Below are 17719 nucleotides of genomic sequence, written 5' to 3'. Positions count from 1 at the left end.
AGAACAGAGATTTGTTCGTCACGGACGTAGATATCGAGTCATCGTAAGAGGCAGGCTCATTTCCGATTAGCGAGACACTGCCGGGCGAGACACACCAAGGCTGTCTCTGTTCCTCAAAGAACATCAATGTAAAATGAAAAAAAGAATCACAGGATCAAATCCGGGGTATTATGTTCGTGATTGGCACAATTAGGAGCTCTGTCCAGGAACAGGCTTTTTGCTAACATTAGATTCGTTGGGAGAGTCTGATGTGGAGTCAGGGAGGGAAGGAAGGTCGGCTGTGGGAGCTGGGACTGGAGGCCCTGCCGCTAAAGGACTGGGGTGAACAGGAGCAGAGCGTGGAGGAACATTTCCAGCACTGTTGCTACGGGCTCGCTGGGCTGCAGGCATTGTAGGTCGTCTCATTCCAGGGGGGCCGTAGGGACCAGGACTCATTGATCTTTGCCCTTGTCGCATGCCTGGACCGGGTGACATGGACCGCGGGGACATGGAAGGTGAACCGGGTCGTCCACCGCCTGGAGACATTGAACGAGGGATGGGGAACTGATGGACTGGGGACATAGAGCGACCAGGGGAGTTGCGTAGAGGGGCTGGGCCCGCATATCCAGAGCCAGTGGAGGTTCCTGGCCCAGGGGATCCAGATCGCCCATCTTGAGGATAGAATCGGCCTCCTGGAGGTCCACCTGGCCCACGTCCTGCGGGGGACATAGGGCGACCGTTAGGGCCTACCATCATAGGTCGACCACGAGGGCCAGGGCCAGGGCCCGCTTCAGGCGGCGGACGCGAGCGAGGTTTGATAGGGCGCGCAGAGAGACAGGAGCGCGGAGCAACCCCTTGCTGCGAACGATCAAGGCGCAAACAAAGAGCCTAAAAGATAGATTAATGTTTGTTTGCTTCAAACTCATTATTTCGGTGGCACTTACCCATCCGTCGTCATATTCATGTAGCATACGAACTAAGGAACCAGTTCGAAGTTGGAGCTCATCTGGCTGTGTCGGGACAAAATCCATCTGCACTCTGTGCACGTTACTTGGAGCTGCGCCTTGAGAACCAGCATCGGCACCGGCAGCAGCAACGGCGGCCATAGCCACGCCAGTAGTACCTATGGTACCAGCTGCCATGGCGGCAGATGAAACTGAGTCACCATCAACACTGCCCGCAACTGAAAGAGAACCGGGCTGCAATATTGCTGATTCGGCAGTGGACGGACGGGGTTGTTCTTGGGCAGTTTCGGAAGAGATGGAAGCGGCTTTGCCAACGGCTGCCAAAGTACCTGCATCTGCTGCTGTCGCTTCTGCCGCGACAGGCACCGAAGAACCTGTGTCTGTCGGAGAAACAGGCACGTTTTGTGAATTGACCGAAGGGGTGGCATTTCTGAAGGGATTCTCAGGGTCACTGAACGGATCGGGGCTGATGGACTTGGGTGGAGTAGGAGGCGGGGTGCCGTCACCTGTGAGGTTGCGCATGGTAACGACTGCACCTCCAGTGACCGCGCCAGCAGCGGCATCTTCTACAGCACCAGTGGCCGTGTTGCTCAAATCAGGAGCAAATTGAGTGACTGGGCGAACATTGAGCTGTGGAGCCGCTGCATGGGTTGGTGCAACAGTCGGACGAGCTGGCAGGTTTTTGGTGCTAACATTCTTCTCGTCCAACAGCTCATCTGCCTCATTTTGTTTCTTGTTCCTTCGGTAAAAGAAGAAGATCAACGCAGCCAGAAGACCAATACCAAGTATAACACCGATTGCTGTACCGGCCTTGGCTCCAGAAGACATGCCAGTGGAATGCAGGCTGACTGCTGTCGGGGAAGCTGAAGCTTTCAAGTCACTGGCTGATGCCGTAGATGTCGTCAAAAGATCCTGGGTCGAATTCGTTGATATGGAAGTTGCGAAAGAAGTTGGAGTCGAAGTGGTCTCTGACGCGACACTCGTAGTCTGGTTTGTAGTAGTTCCCGCTGTCTTGCCTTCGGTCGTATGAGTAGTATCTACTTTAGTTTTTGTAGTCGTGGTGGCTTCTTTTTGAACAGAGGTAGTTTCTGTTTTCTCAGCGGTCGTCTTTTTGGTAGTGGTCGTCTCCTCAGTGGTTTTGGTCTGCTTTGTTGTTGTCGTAGGATCATCTTTAGTGATACTATCGACTACGCTTGCGATATCATTTTCAGCCCGAGTTACGTAGCCTCCAACCTCACCAACAAAGTCCGGTTCCAGAGTCTCGTAGACAATCACCCGCGGCAAGATGTTCTCATGAGGGTGATGTGTATGCCCATGCACCATCTTGATTAGCTATCGTGGCCTCAGAACCGGAAGCGTTCAGGTGATAGTCGATATGAAGTGGTAGCTAGAAGCTGACTTTAGCTTCTAGAGAAAGAAAAGTTCCGAGTTCTTGGGGCTAAAATTCCAGAGCGAGTCAGATAGCTCGGAAAATGACGCGCTGTGGAATGTAGGTAGAAAGAATGGACAACTGATAGATAATCAAGCACTGCCGATATCAAGTCAAAGAAAAGAATGGACAACGACTACCAGGTCGTTTTGATGGGAAAAAGGAAGGGAAGAAGGAAGGAAATCAGGGTAAGAACAGTGAGCCTGAGTAAATTGCAAATGAACCAAGAGATGATATATCATGGGGCGAAATGAATCGTATTATGGTAATTCAGGGCTTTGTACTGCAGATACAATGCTAACCCAATTTGGATAAGATCATACAGCGTCGAGATATTTTATTGGCTAATATGATACTGTGCCTGGTTTTCTTGATACCAATTTCCAGCCCAATATCCAAATTAGGAAATGATCCGAAACCGACCCTCTTTTTTTTCTTAATTTGATGAACGATAATCGAGACCTGTCAATATCAATCTCAGTCTCTTCCCATAGTAAAATCATCTGTTGTCTCTCTTATACTCTGTACAAGAGAATCGTGTCTTTTATTTATCAAAAAACGAAATGAGATTAAAATTCCATGTGAACTACTACAAGATAGCCCCCAATTTGTTTACGCTTACGGAGTACTTTTCGCTGTTAGCTAATCAAAGGTCCCATGGATACGTACCCAGGAAATCTTGCAGTGCGGGGCCAGGCACTCCCACGTTCCTAGACGTTTCATCCCAGCCATACGAGATCAATGTGGCGTCTAATTTCCGGTGGTCCCGGATTATCCTCGGACTAGGGATAGTCCATTAAACCCAACAAATTGCATCTTTGCGTTATTAACAGACTGCATTAAATATTTATCTGTTATTCACAAGTACTTGTGCTCTGCTGTAGCATCCTTATCATAACGTGTTATCTTTGATGGAACCCAATCTAAGCCCCCAGGTCATCTGATGCGCCATGGCTAGTCTCCAGAGCATTCAACTTTCAATGGTGTGATTAGCATAGATGTGCTTCTTGAATTTTATGCAAGTGTGGCTGAAACGACTATTTATCCTTCGGTAGTCACGTATTAAGGTTTAGAGAAAAATGGATGTCGAAGGGCCTGGCTAAGGTTAGAAACAGATATAGTCCGTCAAATCTAGGTGTAATTACTTCTTCTGCAGAAAGTCTCTGGCGGCTCTCATAGCATATCAATTGTTGAACAAGATCCCGGCCCTTTGTCGATGTACTGGGCAATATCTCATCCCATGATTGGTTTGGAAAAGACTCGAATGTCACCTTGCCCCAGTCTGGTAGGACATGAACGTCCTATACGCACTGATTAGTTTAAATTTTTGTCGCATAGACACAAACAGGGGGCTTTACCGGCCAGCTCTTCTCATTCGGTGTGCCTAACTTGCTGAAAATAGAGTGAATAAGAGACAGGTCGCTGCCCAAGGGCCCTGAGTCAAATAATGTGCGATGGTCTGCGGCAATCGCTTCCGCTACCACACACCCAGCAGCCCAGATATCGAGAGCCAATCCATATGCCTTGTACCCAAATAAAATCTCTGGGGCCCTGTAGCAGGTAGTACCTACATCTGTGATTTTGAGATCAGATGGTTCTGATCCAGGGTCCCCTTGTTTCCACGAAATTCCAAAATCGGCTAGGTAGGCTGGGCCATCAGGAGAATCCATGAGGATATTGGATGGCTTGATGTCTCGATGAATTATTCCCAATTTATGGATGTGGGCAAGGCCACTAAACAGGCCAAGTAAAGCAGACCTTGTCTGAGCGGCGGTCACCATATTCCGCCGAAGCAGGTGCTCAAAGTCATACTGTACGAAGGGGAAGACCAGAACAAACCTGCCTTCATCCAGTTTGAAGGTTTCTATGAGGCGGATTACATGTGTATTTGATGCCTCGTGAAGCAGCCTCACCTCACGATGAGTATCGTGAGGTGCTCCCATCAAGTGCGGGACTGTGACCTTCACGGCATGCAACGAGCCATCTTCACCTTTGGACCGATAAATGGTGGAATATAGCCCATTGGAATGATGAAAACACGATCTATATTTACCAATAGTCTCACCTATTGATGAGGGAGATGACGTCGCTGATCCTTGTGAATCATCCTGAGCCTGAATTTCAGGTGGGTCATCGCAAATGACCGATATTGCAGATGTGTTCGTCTCAGCTGCATCAATTGCTTGCTGGCACATCTCATCATACTCCTCCTGTAAATACGAATTTGTCAATTATTAGCACTTTGTCTTCGAGTCCAAAGGGTTTGAAGGCAATAGCCCACACCTTCGAAGTGGCTTGGCTGTGGGCTTCATTCTCGTACTGCTTGGCCTGTGCTTGAGCCTCCTTAAATGCAGCGGCAGAGGAAGATTGCTGATGGGCCGTTGTACTGATGTTAAAAATTAGTTTTTGCTTGGACCAACTGCTGTTGGGTCACTTACAGAGACTGAATAGTCTTCAATCGATCTAAGAAGCCTAGATTCTTCCTCCAGTCCATCATGCCTGTAAATAACCAAACTATGTGGCCTGAGGGTGTGGAGCGCAAACTAACAATAGCGATGATGTCACATGACAAGAGCTGAAACAGAGCGAAACCAATTTTATAATTACGTAACACATGATTTGCTTACTGATTGGCCAGCAGGTGCCAAGCATTGTCACGCAGATGTTTCCCCGGCCGTCGTCATGTCACTTCCAATAAGGCTGTCTTCGTCGAATTACAAACACCGCCGTTAACGACCCCAACCCACACTCATTGACCCTCCTTGACCCTTTCCCGCTTGCTTAATTCTTTGATTTTATTTTTGTGCGCTTGCTTCTTGATTATGCGCTTGGTGCGCTGCACTGATACTCGACATTAAACATTATGGAGCTTTCCCGGCAAGAGTATCCGGCGCTTTTGGTAAGGATCACTTCGAAATTTCGAGTCGCGATGCTTTACAAGAACAATGTGCTGACAATGGGCATCTTCCCCCTATTCTAGGCCACCCTACACCCAAGCCAAGCTACCGCTGTCCTTAACGATCGCATTCGCCTAATCAACAAGACCCATGCGGATATTGCAGACTTCCTCCAGGTACGTCGTCGGATACTCTGTTTCCTATGGGCAGCCATACTACTTCCTTCCGATCATATCCTTAGAATGTATGGGCTGTACATGGCTAACTTCATTGCTCTAGGAGCGCCGCCGCTTGGAGGAAACATATGCCGCAAGCTTGCGGAAGCTGGCGGGTCGCCAGGTATTGGATAATGGTGCTGCGCTTGGGTAAGTCGCTCACCTCTAGATGATCTCCTCAAATCATCTAAACAGGGCTATGCGACAGTAACTGACTATGAATTAGTATCTTTCAAATTCCTTGGCAGCGCATTCTAAACGCCACGGAGACACTCGCTACATCACACGAAACCCTCGGAGCGAAGATCGAAGAAGATGTCGAGCGGCCCCTTAGGGAATACCACAGCAAGAGTCGCGAAATGCAGTCACTACCTGGCATCCAGAGTGATCTTTCGGGTCTGGCCAAAAGTGTCGAAACAGCCCAGAAGAAGGTAGAGAGGGCTAAGGAGAAGAGCGCCAAAAGTCCCAAACTGTTGGCTAGTGCAGTCGCATCAGCGGAAGAGGTCAACGAGCAGTGGAATTCGCGTGCGCCCTTTGTTTTTGAGCAGCTTCAGGCCGCTGATGAAAGTCGGCTTAATCACTTGCGCGATGTTCTTACGCAATTGGAGACACATGAAATTGATCATGTCGAGCGCAGTCGGCAAGCCGCTGAAAGTTGTTTGAACGTTCTTCTTAATGTCCAAACGGCCGATGAAATCAAGACCTTTGCCGCAAAAATGGCGGGCAGTCGTATTCCACGGTCGCAACCCACATCACGTAGACAACTGTCTCAGTCGGAGGTGTCTACTTCGTCATTTACTTCGCCAGACCCTGCAATGCAGCAAGCTTCGGATAGAACGCCCCCAGTCTTAGCACCACCGCTTGGTTCACCACTTTCTCCTCCACCGAGAATTCAAGATGATGACGCTAGTCAGCGATCTGTTGGCTCGGATAGATTTGCAGCAATGGACTTACCTCCAGGTAAGCTATTTAAGTAATATTCTTTTCACGCCACCCGAACTAATTTGATCTTTTTTCCTCAATTATAGCGCCAGAGGCCCAGCCACGTCATACCCCGTTGGGAGGACTACGACGCCTGGGAACCGTCATGAACAGGCGAAGGAGCATGATGACACCTTCTACTGGCAATTTCGAAAGGAAGTCGGAAAAGAAACGTAGCCCATTCTCTGCCTTCAAGAGGAACGATAGAGAAATGCAGATTCCAGAATTTCCTCCACAAACAGCCTCAGACCGGGACCGGGAGCGACCAAGCACAGCATTTACAGAGGATGGATCCATGCGCAGTGCGAGTGTTGCAAACAATCACCATGTCCCCGAGACGGCTGCTCACAATGAAGTCTCTCAACCTATCAACGCCCTGAATGGTAATACACCAGATAGTCAACCCGGATTTGCTGGCGGATTTGCCAGTAATGGTGTCAGTTCGGCACCAATCGATTCAGAAGGATATACTGAGCGTCCTTCGACAGTCGATGAGATAACACGAGCTCAGAGGGAAGCATCCGGGTAAGCTAAATCAGAATATACATGGTACAGTAATTCATTGCTAAAATATATCTAGATTTGACGAGTCCAGTATGAACCTGACTATTCGTGATCAGCCAATCTTTGAGGATGAGAGCCAGGCTAAGCAGGCCATGGATGACATGGCCAATACTCTTCGACTGGTAAGTTTGATCGACTATTTTCTATATCTGATGGCCTTGCTGATTGCATGTCTTAAATAGCGGGCCCAAAATACCGGAGGAATGAGACGCAACGCAGGCACCATTCGTGGCCGCCGAGATGTTCGGAACACGATGTTTATGCTGAATCCAACCCCTGATATGACAGCAACTCAAGCCGCAAACGAGTCTTCTGGACCAACTTCACCAGTCAGACATACTTCATCTCCCAGCATTTCCACCAACGATGACCGTGCCATGTCAGACACAACCTCTATTCGCTCAGGGCATACTGCTCATGGTCACGTGTCTCTGCACCCTGAACTTCATCAACCGGGTCTGAATGCATCAATTGTTGAAACAGTTAACGCATGGTTCTCGGGAGGTAATGTGACGAAGGCCTCCGTGATTGGAGAGCTTGCGCTCGCCAACAATCCTGCCCCTGGTGCTCCCACAGACACTTTGCGAGTCCATCTTGATAACTTCGCGGTGCTGGAAAAAGTGGCCGCCAACCCAGGTTTTGTCCAAGAAGTCGTATCAGAGGACAAGAGAGGTGAGTATGACGTCCAGCTAGGTAATATCTCCCGAACTGTGCCAACTGTTGCGTTCAAATATCAAATGCACTTGACTCCTGGCAATTCATCCGCCTACTGTCCCGTTATTTTCAAGCCGGTCTGGAATTTACAGGAACAACAGGCCAGTGCAATCATTTTCTATCACCTCAACCCAGCTTTCGCTACAAACGTTGATTCAATCATCATCAAGAATCTGGTATTGACTGTTGGCCTGGATGTTGCCACGGAAGACGAAGTTACTAAGCAACCCCGTGATTCTGTCGCCCATGCCACCAGCGCTGTCATGTACCCGAACGCTGGGGCTACATTCCGCCGTAAGAACTCATCTGTTATCTGGAGAATCCCTGAGCTAGAATTCAAGGCTCTTGGCTCTGGAGATAATAGCAAGTTCCTCGTACGCTTCACAACCAATACCGGTACCCTATACAAGGGAAATGTTGAGGCCAAGTTCGAGGTCCACTCTACTGGAACCAATCCTCGTCTGGGGATCAGTCGCCCTGTTTCGTCGGGTCAGAAAGAAATCGACCCATTTGCCGACGAGGAAGCTCAGCGTGAGGCCATGAAGGCAGGCCCCACGGCTTGGCAGGAGCTTCCAACCGCCCGCAAGCTGGTCAGCGGGAAATACGTTTCGTCGTGAAAAAGCTGGCATGCCGCCCCCATAATTTCTTAGTATATAGTCCCTCCTTATTGTTATTGTTTCTCTTGTCTATGTTAACACCAGCCAGCGGATACCAAGGATAGTCACAAAAGGAACGTCAGGTCGATGATGTTGCTTGTCTCCGCTCTCTTGTCCCCCAGAATTTCTTTTTATTTTGTTCCATTTTTTCTCTAAACATTTGTTGATTGTCATATTTACATTTGGGCATGTATCTAGGCATATTAATTTACATATTCCATAGTAATGTCTTAAGCGATTCATTTAGATCCTGGAACATTCCCAGATTTAATAAGGTAACATTTGAACCAAATTGAAAATAATCAAGTAAGACACGGACAAGTGGAGATTACGGACGGGTGGTGAAAATAACCCACTTTTTCATTTTTACATTATTTGTCTCATAACTCCATTGAAATCAGTAAAAATATGTAAATAACCTACTGAATCGGGCGCTGTGGACACGTCTCTCTCCTATGTCCAGTTTCTTTGCATATTCCGCATCTGCGTGGCTGCTGGCGTCGTGGAGAAGATGCTCGGGTTTGGCGTCCATTTACATCACCATCATTTGCATCACGATTTTATTGACGCGTCGATAAGCTAGCAGCCTTTCTAGACAGTAAGGCTATTTTCAATGACCATTTTCGCATTCAGATATGCCTTTTGTTGCTTCTTTTTTTCATTGGCTTCGCGAGGAGCGGTTAATTCCTGACGTAGAATGGCCATCTCTTGGTGTATAGATGTAGTGCCTTTCAATATCTGATGTAATATCTTCTTAGTCAATGTCGACGGTAATCGCAATACTGTACGTAATAAAGCTTTATATTGGTGAAGTAGATATTTCTATATCATTGGCGTTCTTGGAGAGTAGTTCTTACTAGAGTAGCGACCCTAAGATGGTGGTGGTGGTGGTGGTGTTGATGGACGAAGCGAGATAGTAAGTTTTGAAAGCACCCTCTCTGGATCAAATGGTGTAATTCTAGTAGCGGTGAAGGTATTAGATGCAGATCTTATAGCTTCTTCACGCACGGTAGGATATATAGCTAGAAAATCGTTCTTGTTGATAGAGTTGAATCCTAACTCTATTTTGATACTAACCTCACGGAAATAAGAGCGTTTTAAAACAGCAAAACAATATGGGCTATAGAAGATGAGATGAATACGAGGCAGATAATATCGTTTTGTCGGCAAATCTGATCGAAATCGGGTGTAAGGTGGCGACCATGGCCATCTAGAACCAACAGCCTATATCTCCCCTTCGTACATGTTATAGTAGAAGGGATATATAGTTTCTGTAGCCAAACGAAGGCCTATTTGGTCTGATATCCAGCCATTAGGGCTTATTTCAATGCGCCAATCAGGTGGTAAATTGGCGTCGCTAAACCAGCTTACATCATGTTTTTACCCTTAAATATGATGTATGCATGACGGAGGCTCCCAACTAGTCGAATTTAAACATTCAATAGCCGTAACCTATTTGTTTCTTCGGTCATAATAGCCCTCGTAACGATTTTAGTAGTAGCGGTTTGAGTTTCGTCCAAGTTGTAAAGATCATCTTCATGAATCCCATTCTCGCGAATTGTCTTTTCAATTAGTGTAAACCATTCGCGAATAATCTTAGGCTCATCTTGCTTTACGCGTTCAAAATTATAACATTTTGAATAGCGAATATCGATTTCAGTTGAATGAAGGTAGAAACCTAATTTCGTCCGATCGTAAGAGGTGGGTTAGTTTCATAGTCGGTGAGTAGAATATTGGCGATTTGAGCGACATAATGAGGCCTAGGAGCAGATCCACGGTCGTCTAAAGAGAAAATCCATTTGACTAGAGTTTTCTCTTCAGACTCAGTCAGTTTATGACCATTTCGCGTGTCGCAGCGCAATATGTAATACCGGATTGGCGACGCCGGAGGGTGGTATATGGGACATTAAAGATAGATGCAACTTGGTTTGCATTGACAATTTGGCCTTTTTTAAAAAGCTTCAATGGCTAATAAGGTCTTACCCTTCTGTTCTTCCCAGTTTTGGGCCATTTGAGAGGTAGGTGGTGGCATAATGGTAGATGATGCGTAAAAAGAAAAGGGATTTTCCACTCGTCCGTAATATCCACTCGTCCGTAATCTCCACTCGCCCGTATTTTACTTTAAAAGACTCATGTCTCGCTACTACATCATCAATAGGGGGAACCTTGGGTCTTCTGCATGGAAGAAAAAAGGGCCCGCTCAAAAACACGAGGCAAAGATCAACATAGCCTTAAACCAAGGTTGAAGAGCAGGTCTTGAAACCCCGTGACGAACTCTCTAACCTCCAACATTGGGGCAAAAGTCAAATATCAGTTGAAACCATGGAATATACGACACGCGGAGCGGAGACTGCGGAGTAAAGGCTCCCCATAGTGTCATTTCCCCGCAATATTGATTGGACTGGAAAGTGTAAATCCCCGGATTGCGGCATTTCAGTCGGCAAAATTGGCAAAATTGAACTTTGATTTAATTTGCTGGAAGAATGAAAAAACCCATAGGAAGACGATTCTCAATCAAAGTGCCGAATATACACTGCGTCCATCGTGAATCTTCATATTTGGAATTTTTACGGAAAGTCATCCAAAGTTACCTACTCCATGCAGCCATATTTTCCTAGGTGCTTGACTTATAGCCACTTTTGGATTTTTCTAACGCCACACTGGAGCATCCAAAAACTGGGGAATGTGGGGTCTTAAACTTATGGATCTTGATTTGACTCGTTTGGCCAGGATGTGATCTAGACTGGTTAGAATTATGGGACTAAATACCCTTTTTGGCACTCTATGATTCGCTGTATGGGAACTAGTTCCTACTTGCACTTTAATAGAGTTCTATAGAAAATTGTTTCCTATATAAACCCCTGAAGAATGGCCATTTTCTGGGGTATCAGAACAGCCTACAAGGGTCTACACCTCTATAAACACCGTCTCTCCCTCATCCTTGTTTGGCCGCCCATCAATCCTTCTTTCTTAAAACAAGATCACAACTCTCCTTCGCAACAATGTCTGACGATCTCAACGTTAAACGCGTAGACACTGCCTACTCGGCCAACATCACCAGAGAAGACCTCGAATCTGGCAGATTTGGCCCCTTGGCTCATGTCAATACGGCCGAAAGTCGTCTCCCAGCCTTTGGTGGTGAATTCCAACCAGGTCTTTACAGATCACCAAAGGACCGCAATATTGCCAACCCAGCACCCCTAGGACTCTGCGGTTTTGCTCTTACAACCTTCATGCTAGGCTGTCTCCAATGTGACGTTTTGGGAGTCTCAGTACCGAACATTCTGATTGCGCCTGCATTCGCTTATGGTGGTCTTGTTCAGCTTTTGGCTGGCATGTGGTACGTTACGATATCATGCTATTCACCGAATATTGAAAGAATTGAAATCTAATTTGACACTAGGGAAATGGCAATTGGGAACACATTTGGTGCAACTGTTCTATCTTCATATGGAGGATTCTGGATCTCAGTCGGCATTATTTTCACTCCAGGAGGATTCGGCATTGAAGCCTCTTTGATAGAAGCAGGAAAGGGCAAACCTATAATGTTCTATAACGCCTTTGCTCTATACCTCATGGTCCGTTCTTCACCTCTCATCATCTCTTTTGGACTCGCATGCTAACTGACCCTTTCCAGGCCTGGTTCATATTTACTGTCCTGGCGACTCTGTGTACGGTCAAATCAACAGTAGCCTTCTTTTCTCTGTTTTTTGTCATTGATATTACTATCCTTCTCCTCGCCCTGGCTTACTTCTACCCCACTGCTGAAGGTGTCCCTCACCCTGGATGTCAGAAGGCGGGAGGAATACTTGCTATCATTGGGGCTTTCTTAGCATGGTACAATGCCATTGCTGGTATTGCCGATGACACCAATAGCTTCTTCATCGTTCCTGTCCTTCACTTCCCATGGTCAGAGAAGGCACGGAAGCAGAACAAGGCTGCTTAGACTGAAGGGCGATTTTGATTTGAATGAATTATTAGTTAGTTCACGAACAGATGAAGCTCACGAGTTTATTGTTGAGGACTCGTCTGAACAATGCCAGAGGTCATCAATATCGCATTGCTCAGATTTTTAATATAAACCAAGTTCAATTCTACCAAATTCCCGAGGTAGTTGATTGTTAGCTAAATACGATCTTGATATAAATACTTGTAAACAGGCAAATCGGTAACTGAATAAGTGGCAGAGGCAACCTTCAAGGGCGGGAACCTTGAGCGCGTATTTCTCATTCTCAAGTCCTCGTTAATTGGAAAAAAAAAAGAGTAGGTAATCATACATCAAAGGGATTGTAGTCCATAATGGTTAAAATATTTACAAGATGAAGGGAGGTTAGAAAGATAAAACATAATGGGCGTGGATCACACCCTTGCTGCCCGAGTAGTTTTGTCATAAAAATCAAGAGTCATTGCTGCCAGGAAACAAGGAATGTCCTTCCGCTCCTGAACCCAGAACTTCAGCAAGGGTCGAATTTCCATGGCGAACATACTATTGTTCCCACCCGAGAGCTTCATGGAACCACTTTGGCCATCGAAGAGGATGGAACTCTCTTCGCCATTGCCCATGCTGCCTGGGCCGCTGGAGTCGGAAGAGGCGTTGGGGTCACCATGGCGGTACTCAGGAGACAGGTGAAACATAGACGTAACGCGGACACGGCCATTGGGAAGAATATCGAGTTTGTATCCAAGCAGAGAAGCAACGGCCTCTCGGAACTCAATGGCCTTGGCGGCATATATTTCTCGGAGTCGAGTGTTGCGCTTTTCTTTGTCCGCAACGACACGTTCCATCTCTTGCATCTCGAGCTTGAGGCTCTCTAATGCACTAGCTGGAACTTTCTTGACTAAACTGACTTCGGTAGTATTACCACGTAGTTGGGCGAGTAGATCACGATTTTCGGCTTTAAGGGCCCTCAGAGTCGTCATCTTGATTTTCTCTGCCTCAGCTGTGGGATTGCCCTTCAATTCCAGAACACGGGTACTAGATCTGGCCTTTAAGGCCTTAAGTTGAGATTTGGCAGCTTCGAGTTCCTTGCGTGCAAGAGTCTTGCTCTGTTCCGACTTGGTGTAAGCATCTTGTAGCTTGCGATTTTTCCGTGTAAGGACGGCAAGTCGTTCGTTGTCAGCCTTGCTATCTGTAGGAGAAAGCGGTCGCTTGGTGCCCCGAGACTGTGATTCTGCCGAGGGTGGTGCCTCCCGTCGTGAGAGCTCTTCATGGAGACTATTGACTTCACTTCGATACTCGTCCACAATATTTTGAAGCTCGGAAATCTGCTGCGACTTTTTCTGGTCAAATTGACCTACTTCTGCGTTCATTGTTTCCTCCTCTTCGTCAAAGGTCTTAAGCTGAGCCCGGAGATACTCCACTTCCTTGACAGCTAGGACACGCTGTCGCTCAAGCCTCGACTTAGCCCGAACATCCGCCGTAGAAACTGCTGCAGCTGAACTGTTTCCTGAAGTACGTAGTTGTTCTAGCTCTTGGACAAGCTGTGCTTTTTCCTTCTCAAGAACCTTGATTGTTTCATTCTGTTCAAGGGATTGCGCCTCAAGGGTGCCGATTCGGTCAACCAGTGTTGCAGTTTCAATACGTCCCTCGACTAGACCTTTCACCACATCCTCTGGGGAATCGAAATCTGCAGCATTATCCTGAAGAAGACTGGCCCATGACTGCCGCTCGTCTTCCAACATCTGCTTTTGAATGCGCAAGGTGTTGTTTTCGGATTCAAGTCCATTCATTAACTGCAACTGGTTCTCGAGTGATCTCTTCTCTTCCTCTACAACCTCCACGTTCTTTTGGACTTGGCGTAGATGTCGAAGCTCCGATGCTTGGTCGCGACTTTTAACCTCCAGCTCACGGATATGATGTACCTGCTCTGAAACATGTCGTTTCAAAACTGTGAGGGCCTCGGCATCATTGCCTTCAGCCCGCAGGCGAATATTCTCAGCCTCAAGAGTTTCAAATTCAGCTTCACGCTCGCACAGTTTATCTTGTGTGCTTTGTTGGGAGTTTCGAGCCGCAAGAAGCTCAACCTGAACTTCTTCGATCGTTTTTTGTAGTGAAGCACGCATTGTTTCCAGCTCGTTGATCTGGTACTTTAGATGACGATCTTGGTCGGACATTTGCGCCTGGACATCGTCGAACTCTTCTTGGAGAATAAGTTTTTCATCCTGAAGACTTCTAACTTTTCGTTCTAACTCCACTTTACCGTTCAGGGCTTCGTCTTGCGATTCTTTCAACTCCTTAGCCAAGGACTCGTATTTGTGGTTCGCACGGTGAGAGGAAGATTCGGCGGCCTAATGATGAAAAGGTTATTTGGGATTCTTTCTCAGTTAATCGTTCTACTAGGCCACACCTGTGCTTTGCGAAAGTCTGCATCAGATTTCAATTGGAATTCCCGAGTCTCTTTTTCGTGTCTGAGAGCCTCAAGATCGCGCTCCTGTTTGATGTTTTCCAATTCATATCGGAGAGTGTTCACCTGAACTCGTAATTCCTCTGTTTCTACATCTGGAGAAAACTGTGAGTTTCTTTTTCTTCAAGATTGTCATTGGAAGCAATTGCTAACCATGTGTTGGTGCTTGATGTTGAATAGGACGAAGAGACCTCCGGAGTGTGCTTCGGCCGAAGTTGTTTGAGGTGGCGGATGGTGACTGGATTCCTGCAATAAGTTGAGCAGTGGATGGTGACTCGATCCCAGCGATTAGCTGAGACACCGGCCGGGTTGGGGTGGAATCCATATCGTCGTCGCTATGAGTATGTTCAGGTATTGTTGCAATCGTGATAAAGGGAGGATTTAGATGTCCCGATCCGACCAATGTAAGACCTGTGAGAGCTATAGCCTCGAGCTGCCTAAGAGAACAGCCTGAGATAATGGCCTGAGATCAAGGAATATAATACAGAGCAACTCAGCACCGAATGGATTCCAGACAAAGAGTCGCGACCTTGTTTGTATCTTAGTCAGCACGGAGCTACCGCATTGGGATTAGTGTCTAAATTTTATCAAATTATTTCGAGAGCCAATTTCTTCTCTGCACACACCGGCAATTCAATTCCCCACCAACACTCTCGTCACCCCATTTTTTTTAATTTCGACAACATGGGCAAGGATAAGGTTGAGAAGAAGGAGAAGCGCTCCGAGAAGAAGGAGAAGCGTGCCGATAAGGATGGTGTGCACAAGGTCAAGAAGGAAAAGAAGGAAAAGAAGGACATCGTTCTCAGCGATGCCGTAGAGAAGCAGATCAGCAGCCAGCTAGACCAGGATCAAGCGTCCAATGCAGGTGATGCGATGGCCGTCGACCGCCCCGTCGGCGCTCTGGTACCATTTGCCAACCCCATTGTGGAGGATAAGCAGGCCAAGAAGGTTCTCAAGAGCGTGAAGAAGGGTAAGTCAATACTTTTCTTTGCATTGATCGTTATTATTCTTATTACGATGAATATATGCGCTCAATTAATTCTGCTTCCGACCCTTTGCCGTCTCTGGAGCAGATTAAAACTTTTGCGCCCAGCCGATACCTTTTCCTTATAGAATATGTTCTGACCTATGTCTTCTTTGTCCAGCTGCTGTCAATAAGTCTCTCAAGCGCGGTGTTAAGGAAGTTGTCAAAGCTCTCCGCAAGTCTGCCATACCCGCTGCCAATGCTCCCATCGGAGTCCCCAAGGGTGTTGTCGTTCTCGCTGCCGATATCTCGCCCATGGATGTCATCTCCCACATTCCCGTCCTGTGCGAGGACCACGGTATCCCCTACATCTTTGTTACCTCTCGTGCTGAGCTTGGTGCCTCCGCTGCCACCAAGCGCCCCACCAGTGTGGTCATGGTGGCCCCCACCGCCGGCAAGAAGGATGCCGATGCTGAATTCACCAAGGTCTACGAGGAATTGTATAAGCTTGTGGAGAAGGAGACCGATAAGGTGTCTGCTTAAGCAGCAGCTTTTTATTTCTTTGCGTTCTCGCCTCCCTTCTTGATTCTGGGGGGCATCTCTTCAATTGTACAGGTTTATGTTTAAGACCGTGCATGTCTTAGTGGGTTGGCCTTTGGGTTATTTTGTCATTGCTATATTCGGCGTTTCTTCAAGGTGTATGAAAAAAAAAAGGCAGGAAAAGAATTCCATTGAGATTGAGAAATTACCCATACACTTTTCATCTTGCTTTGTGTTTTCCGGCCTTGGGTTGGGTTTTTATAGCAAAGGGTCTGCCTGGAGTGTCGTGATATGAGTTCGTCATTCTTCAGCACTTGAAGTGGTCCAACCTTACTAGTCAGTCTTTTATAAGACTCTCCTTTCCAAGACGTATGGATGGTCACACGGTTCAATGTTTGACCTTAGGACTAGCTGGGGATTAGCAACGTTTTCCCAAATGGGAGCCCATCTTAATGCTTATAGACGCAGAAAATAGTATCGACTGGATTCATCTCCATCATCACGGCATACCAAAACAGACGGGCCCAGTAGGGCTGGAGCTATTTTAAGTAATAATATTCTTGGTCTGATAAAGTACAGAGCCGATTATCGGCCTTGCATCGATCCCCGATTGGAATTGTCATTCCAGCCGATCAATCGATCAGTCCTCTCATACCCTTGAACAAGGGGTATCAACCACATACCGAGCTGCTGCCACAGCTAACCAGCAAAATTGCCTCCTTCTTTGAGCGATCTTCATTTTTCTGCTTCTTCTGCTCTCAATTATTTGGGTACTAACCAACCCATTTCATAAATTACCAATTTATTACGGACCTGTCCTAACGCGGGCCCGACACCCATATGTAAAGGACTGCCCATACAGCTACTGAAAACATCTACATCGCCCTGGTGATCGAAAGAGGCGGAGAAAAGCTCTTGGTGTTGAACGCTATCAGGATTTGGATATGTCAGTGATTGAAGATTTGTTTAAAGGCTAATGAAGATGCTGGTATCGAAGCCTTAGATTTCTACAATTTTGATGAGACTGGCTTCTAAATTGGGGTTAGAAAATACTAATGGATCATGAAATAAGAGCCACCGAAGAAACATGCCTCTGTAACGAATACAAATTGAGAGTCTTTTACTATGGTTAAAGCTCTTAACCAATGGTCATCCTCTCCGCTAAATAGCTAACCTAAATGATGATGACATTGGCCTTAATATCTCTTAAAATGGCCATATGACTGATTTCTTAGCTTTTCAATAGATTATGTACTCGAAATATGTACATAGTCGTGTGCTAAAGGAACCTAGAGATCATCACTACATGAGACTTTAGATAATATCTTGTAATGGAAGTTAATGACTTTTGCAAAAAAAATAAAAAAATAAAAATAATAATAGTAACAAGATCACCACAGTCTTATTCCTT

The 17719-nt window shown here is 46.6% G+C and overlaps 6 protein-coding genes across 6 annotated transcripts; 3 read left to right on the top strand and 3 right to left on the bottom strand.

Moving 5' to 3' along the window:
• Positions 1–189: 189 nt before the first annotated feature.
• Positions 190–2267, bottom strand: N7495_002392 (SH3 domain protein; the record flags this gene model as incomplete). Its single annotated transcript, XM_057205061.1, has 2 exons — positions 190–867; positions 924–2267. The coding sequence occupies 2 exons, from the start codon at positions 2265–2267 to the stop codon at positions 190–192; spliced, it is 2022 nt and encodes a 673-aa protein (XP_057065668.1).
• A 1168-nt stretch (positions 2268–3435) lies between these two features.
• On the bottom strand, positions 3436–4870 carry N7495_002391 (putative cell division protein kinase (Ctk1); the record flags this gene model as incomplete). Its single annotated transcript, XM_057205060.1, has 6 exons — positions 3436–3468; positions 3519–3674; positions 3732–4363; positions 4427–4583; positions 4657–4759; positions 4812–4870. The coding sequence occupies 6 exons, from the start codon at positions 4868–4870 to the stop codon at positions 3436–3438; spliced, it is 1140 nt and encodes a 379-aa protein (XP_057065667.1).
• Positions 4871–5236: 366 nt separating this feature from the next.
• Positions 5237–8361, top strand: N7495_002390 (uncharacterized protein; the record flags this gene model as incomplete). The annotated part of the gene is made up of 7 exons (XM_057205059.1): positions 5237–5272; positions 5354–5446; positions 5550–5635; positions 5712–6445; positions 6514–6991; positions 7047–7152; positions 7213–8361. 7 exons carry the CDS (start codon positions 5237–5239, stop codon positions 8359–8361), a joined length of 2682 nt encoding a protein of 893 aa, XP_057065666.1.
• A 3041-nt stretch (positions 8362–11402) lies between these two features.
• N7495_002389 (acetate uptake transporter family protein) lies at positions 11403–12346 on the top strand (the record flags this gene model as incomplete). Its single annotated transcript, XM_057205058.1, has 3 exons — positions 11403–11740; positions 11804–11978; positions 12038–12346. The coding sequence occupies 3 exons, from the start codon at positions 11403–11405 to the stop codon at positions 12344–12346; spliced, it is 822 nt and encodes a 273-aa protein (XP_057065665.1).
• A 413-nt stretch (positions 12347–12759) lies between these two features.
• N7495_002388 (coiled-coil domain-containing protein MAD1) lies at positions 12760–15129 on the bottom strand (the record flags this gene model as incomplete). Its single annotated transcript, XM_057205057.1, has 3 exons — positions 12760–14688; positions 14748–14899; positions 14958–15129. 3 exons carry the CDS (start codon positions 15127–15129, stop codon positions 12760–12762), a joined length of 2253 nt encoding a protein of 750 aa, XP_057065664.1.
• A 359-nt stretch (positions 15130–15488) lies between these two features.
• On the top strand, positions 15489–16311 carry N7495_002387 (uncharacterized protein; the record flags this gene model as incomplete). Its single annotated transcript, XM_057205056.1, has 2 exons — positions 15489–15774; positions 15950–16311. The coding sequence occupies 2 exons, from the start codon at positions 15489–15491 to the stop codon at positions 16309–16311; spliced, it is 648 nt and encodes a 215-aa protein (XP_057065663.1).
• Between the last annotated feature and the right edge of the window lie 1408 nt (positions 16312–17719).

Source organism: Penicillium taxi, assembly GCF_028828555.1.
Source record: "Penicillium taxi strain IBT 34144 chromosome Unknown utg000002l_segment0_segment0, whole genome shotgun sequence".
Taxonomy (NCBI): Eukaryota; Fungi; Ascomycota; class Eurotiomycetes; order Eurotiales; family Aspergillaceae; genus Penicillium; species Penicillium taxi.
Note: the sequence above shows the minus strand (reverse complement) of the source record. Positions and strands in the feature narration are given on the sequence as shown.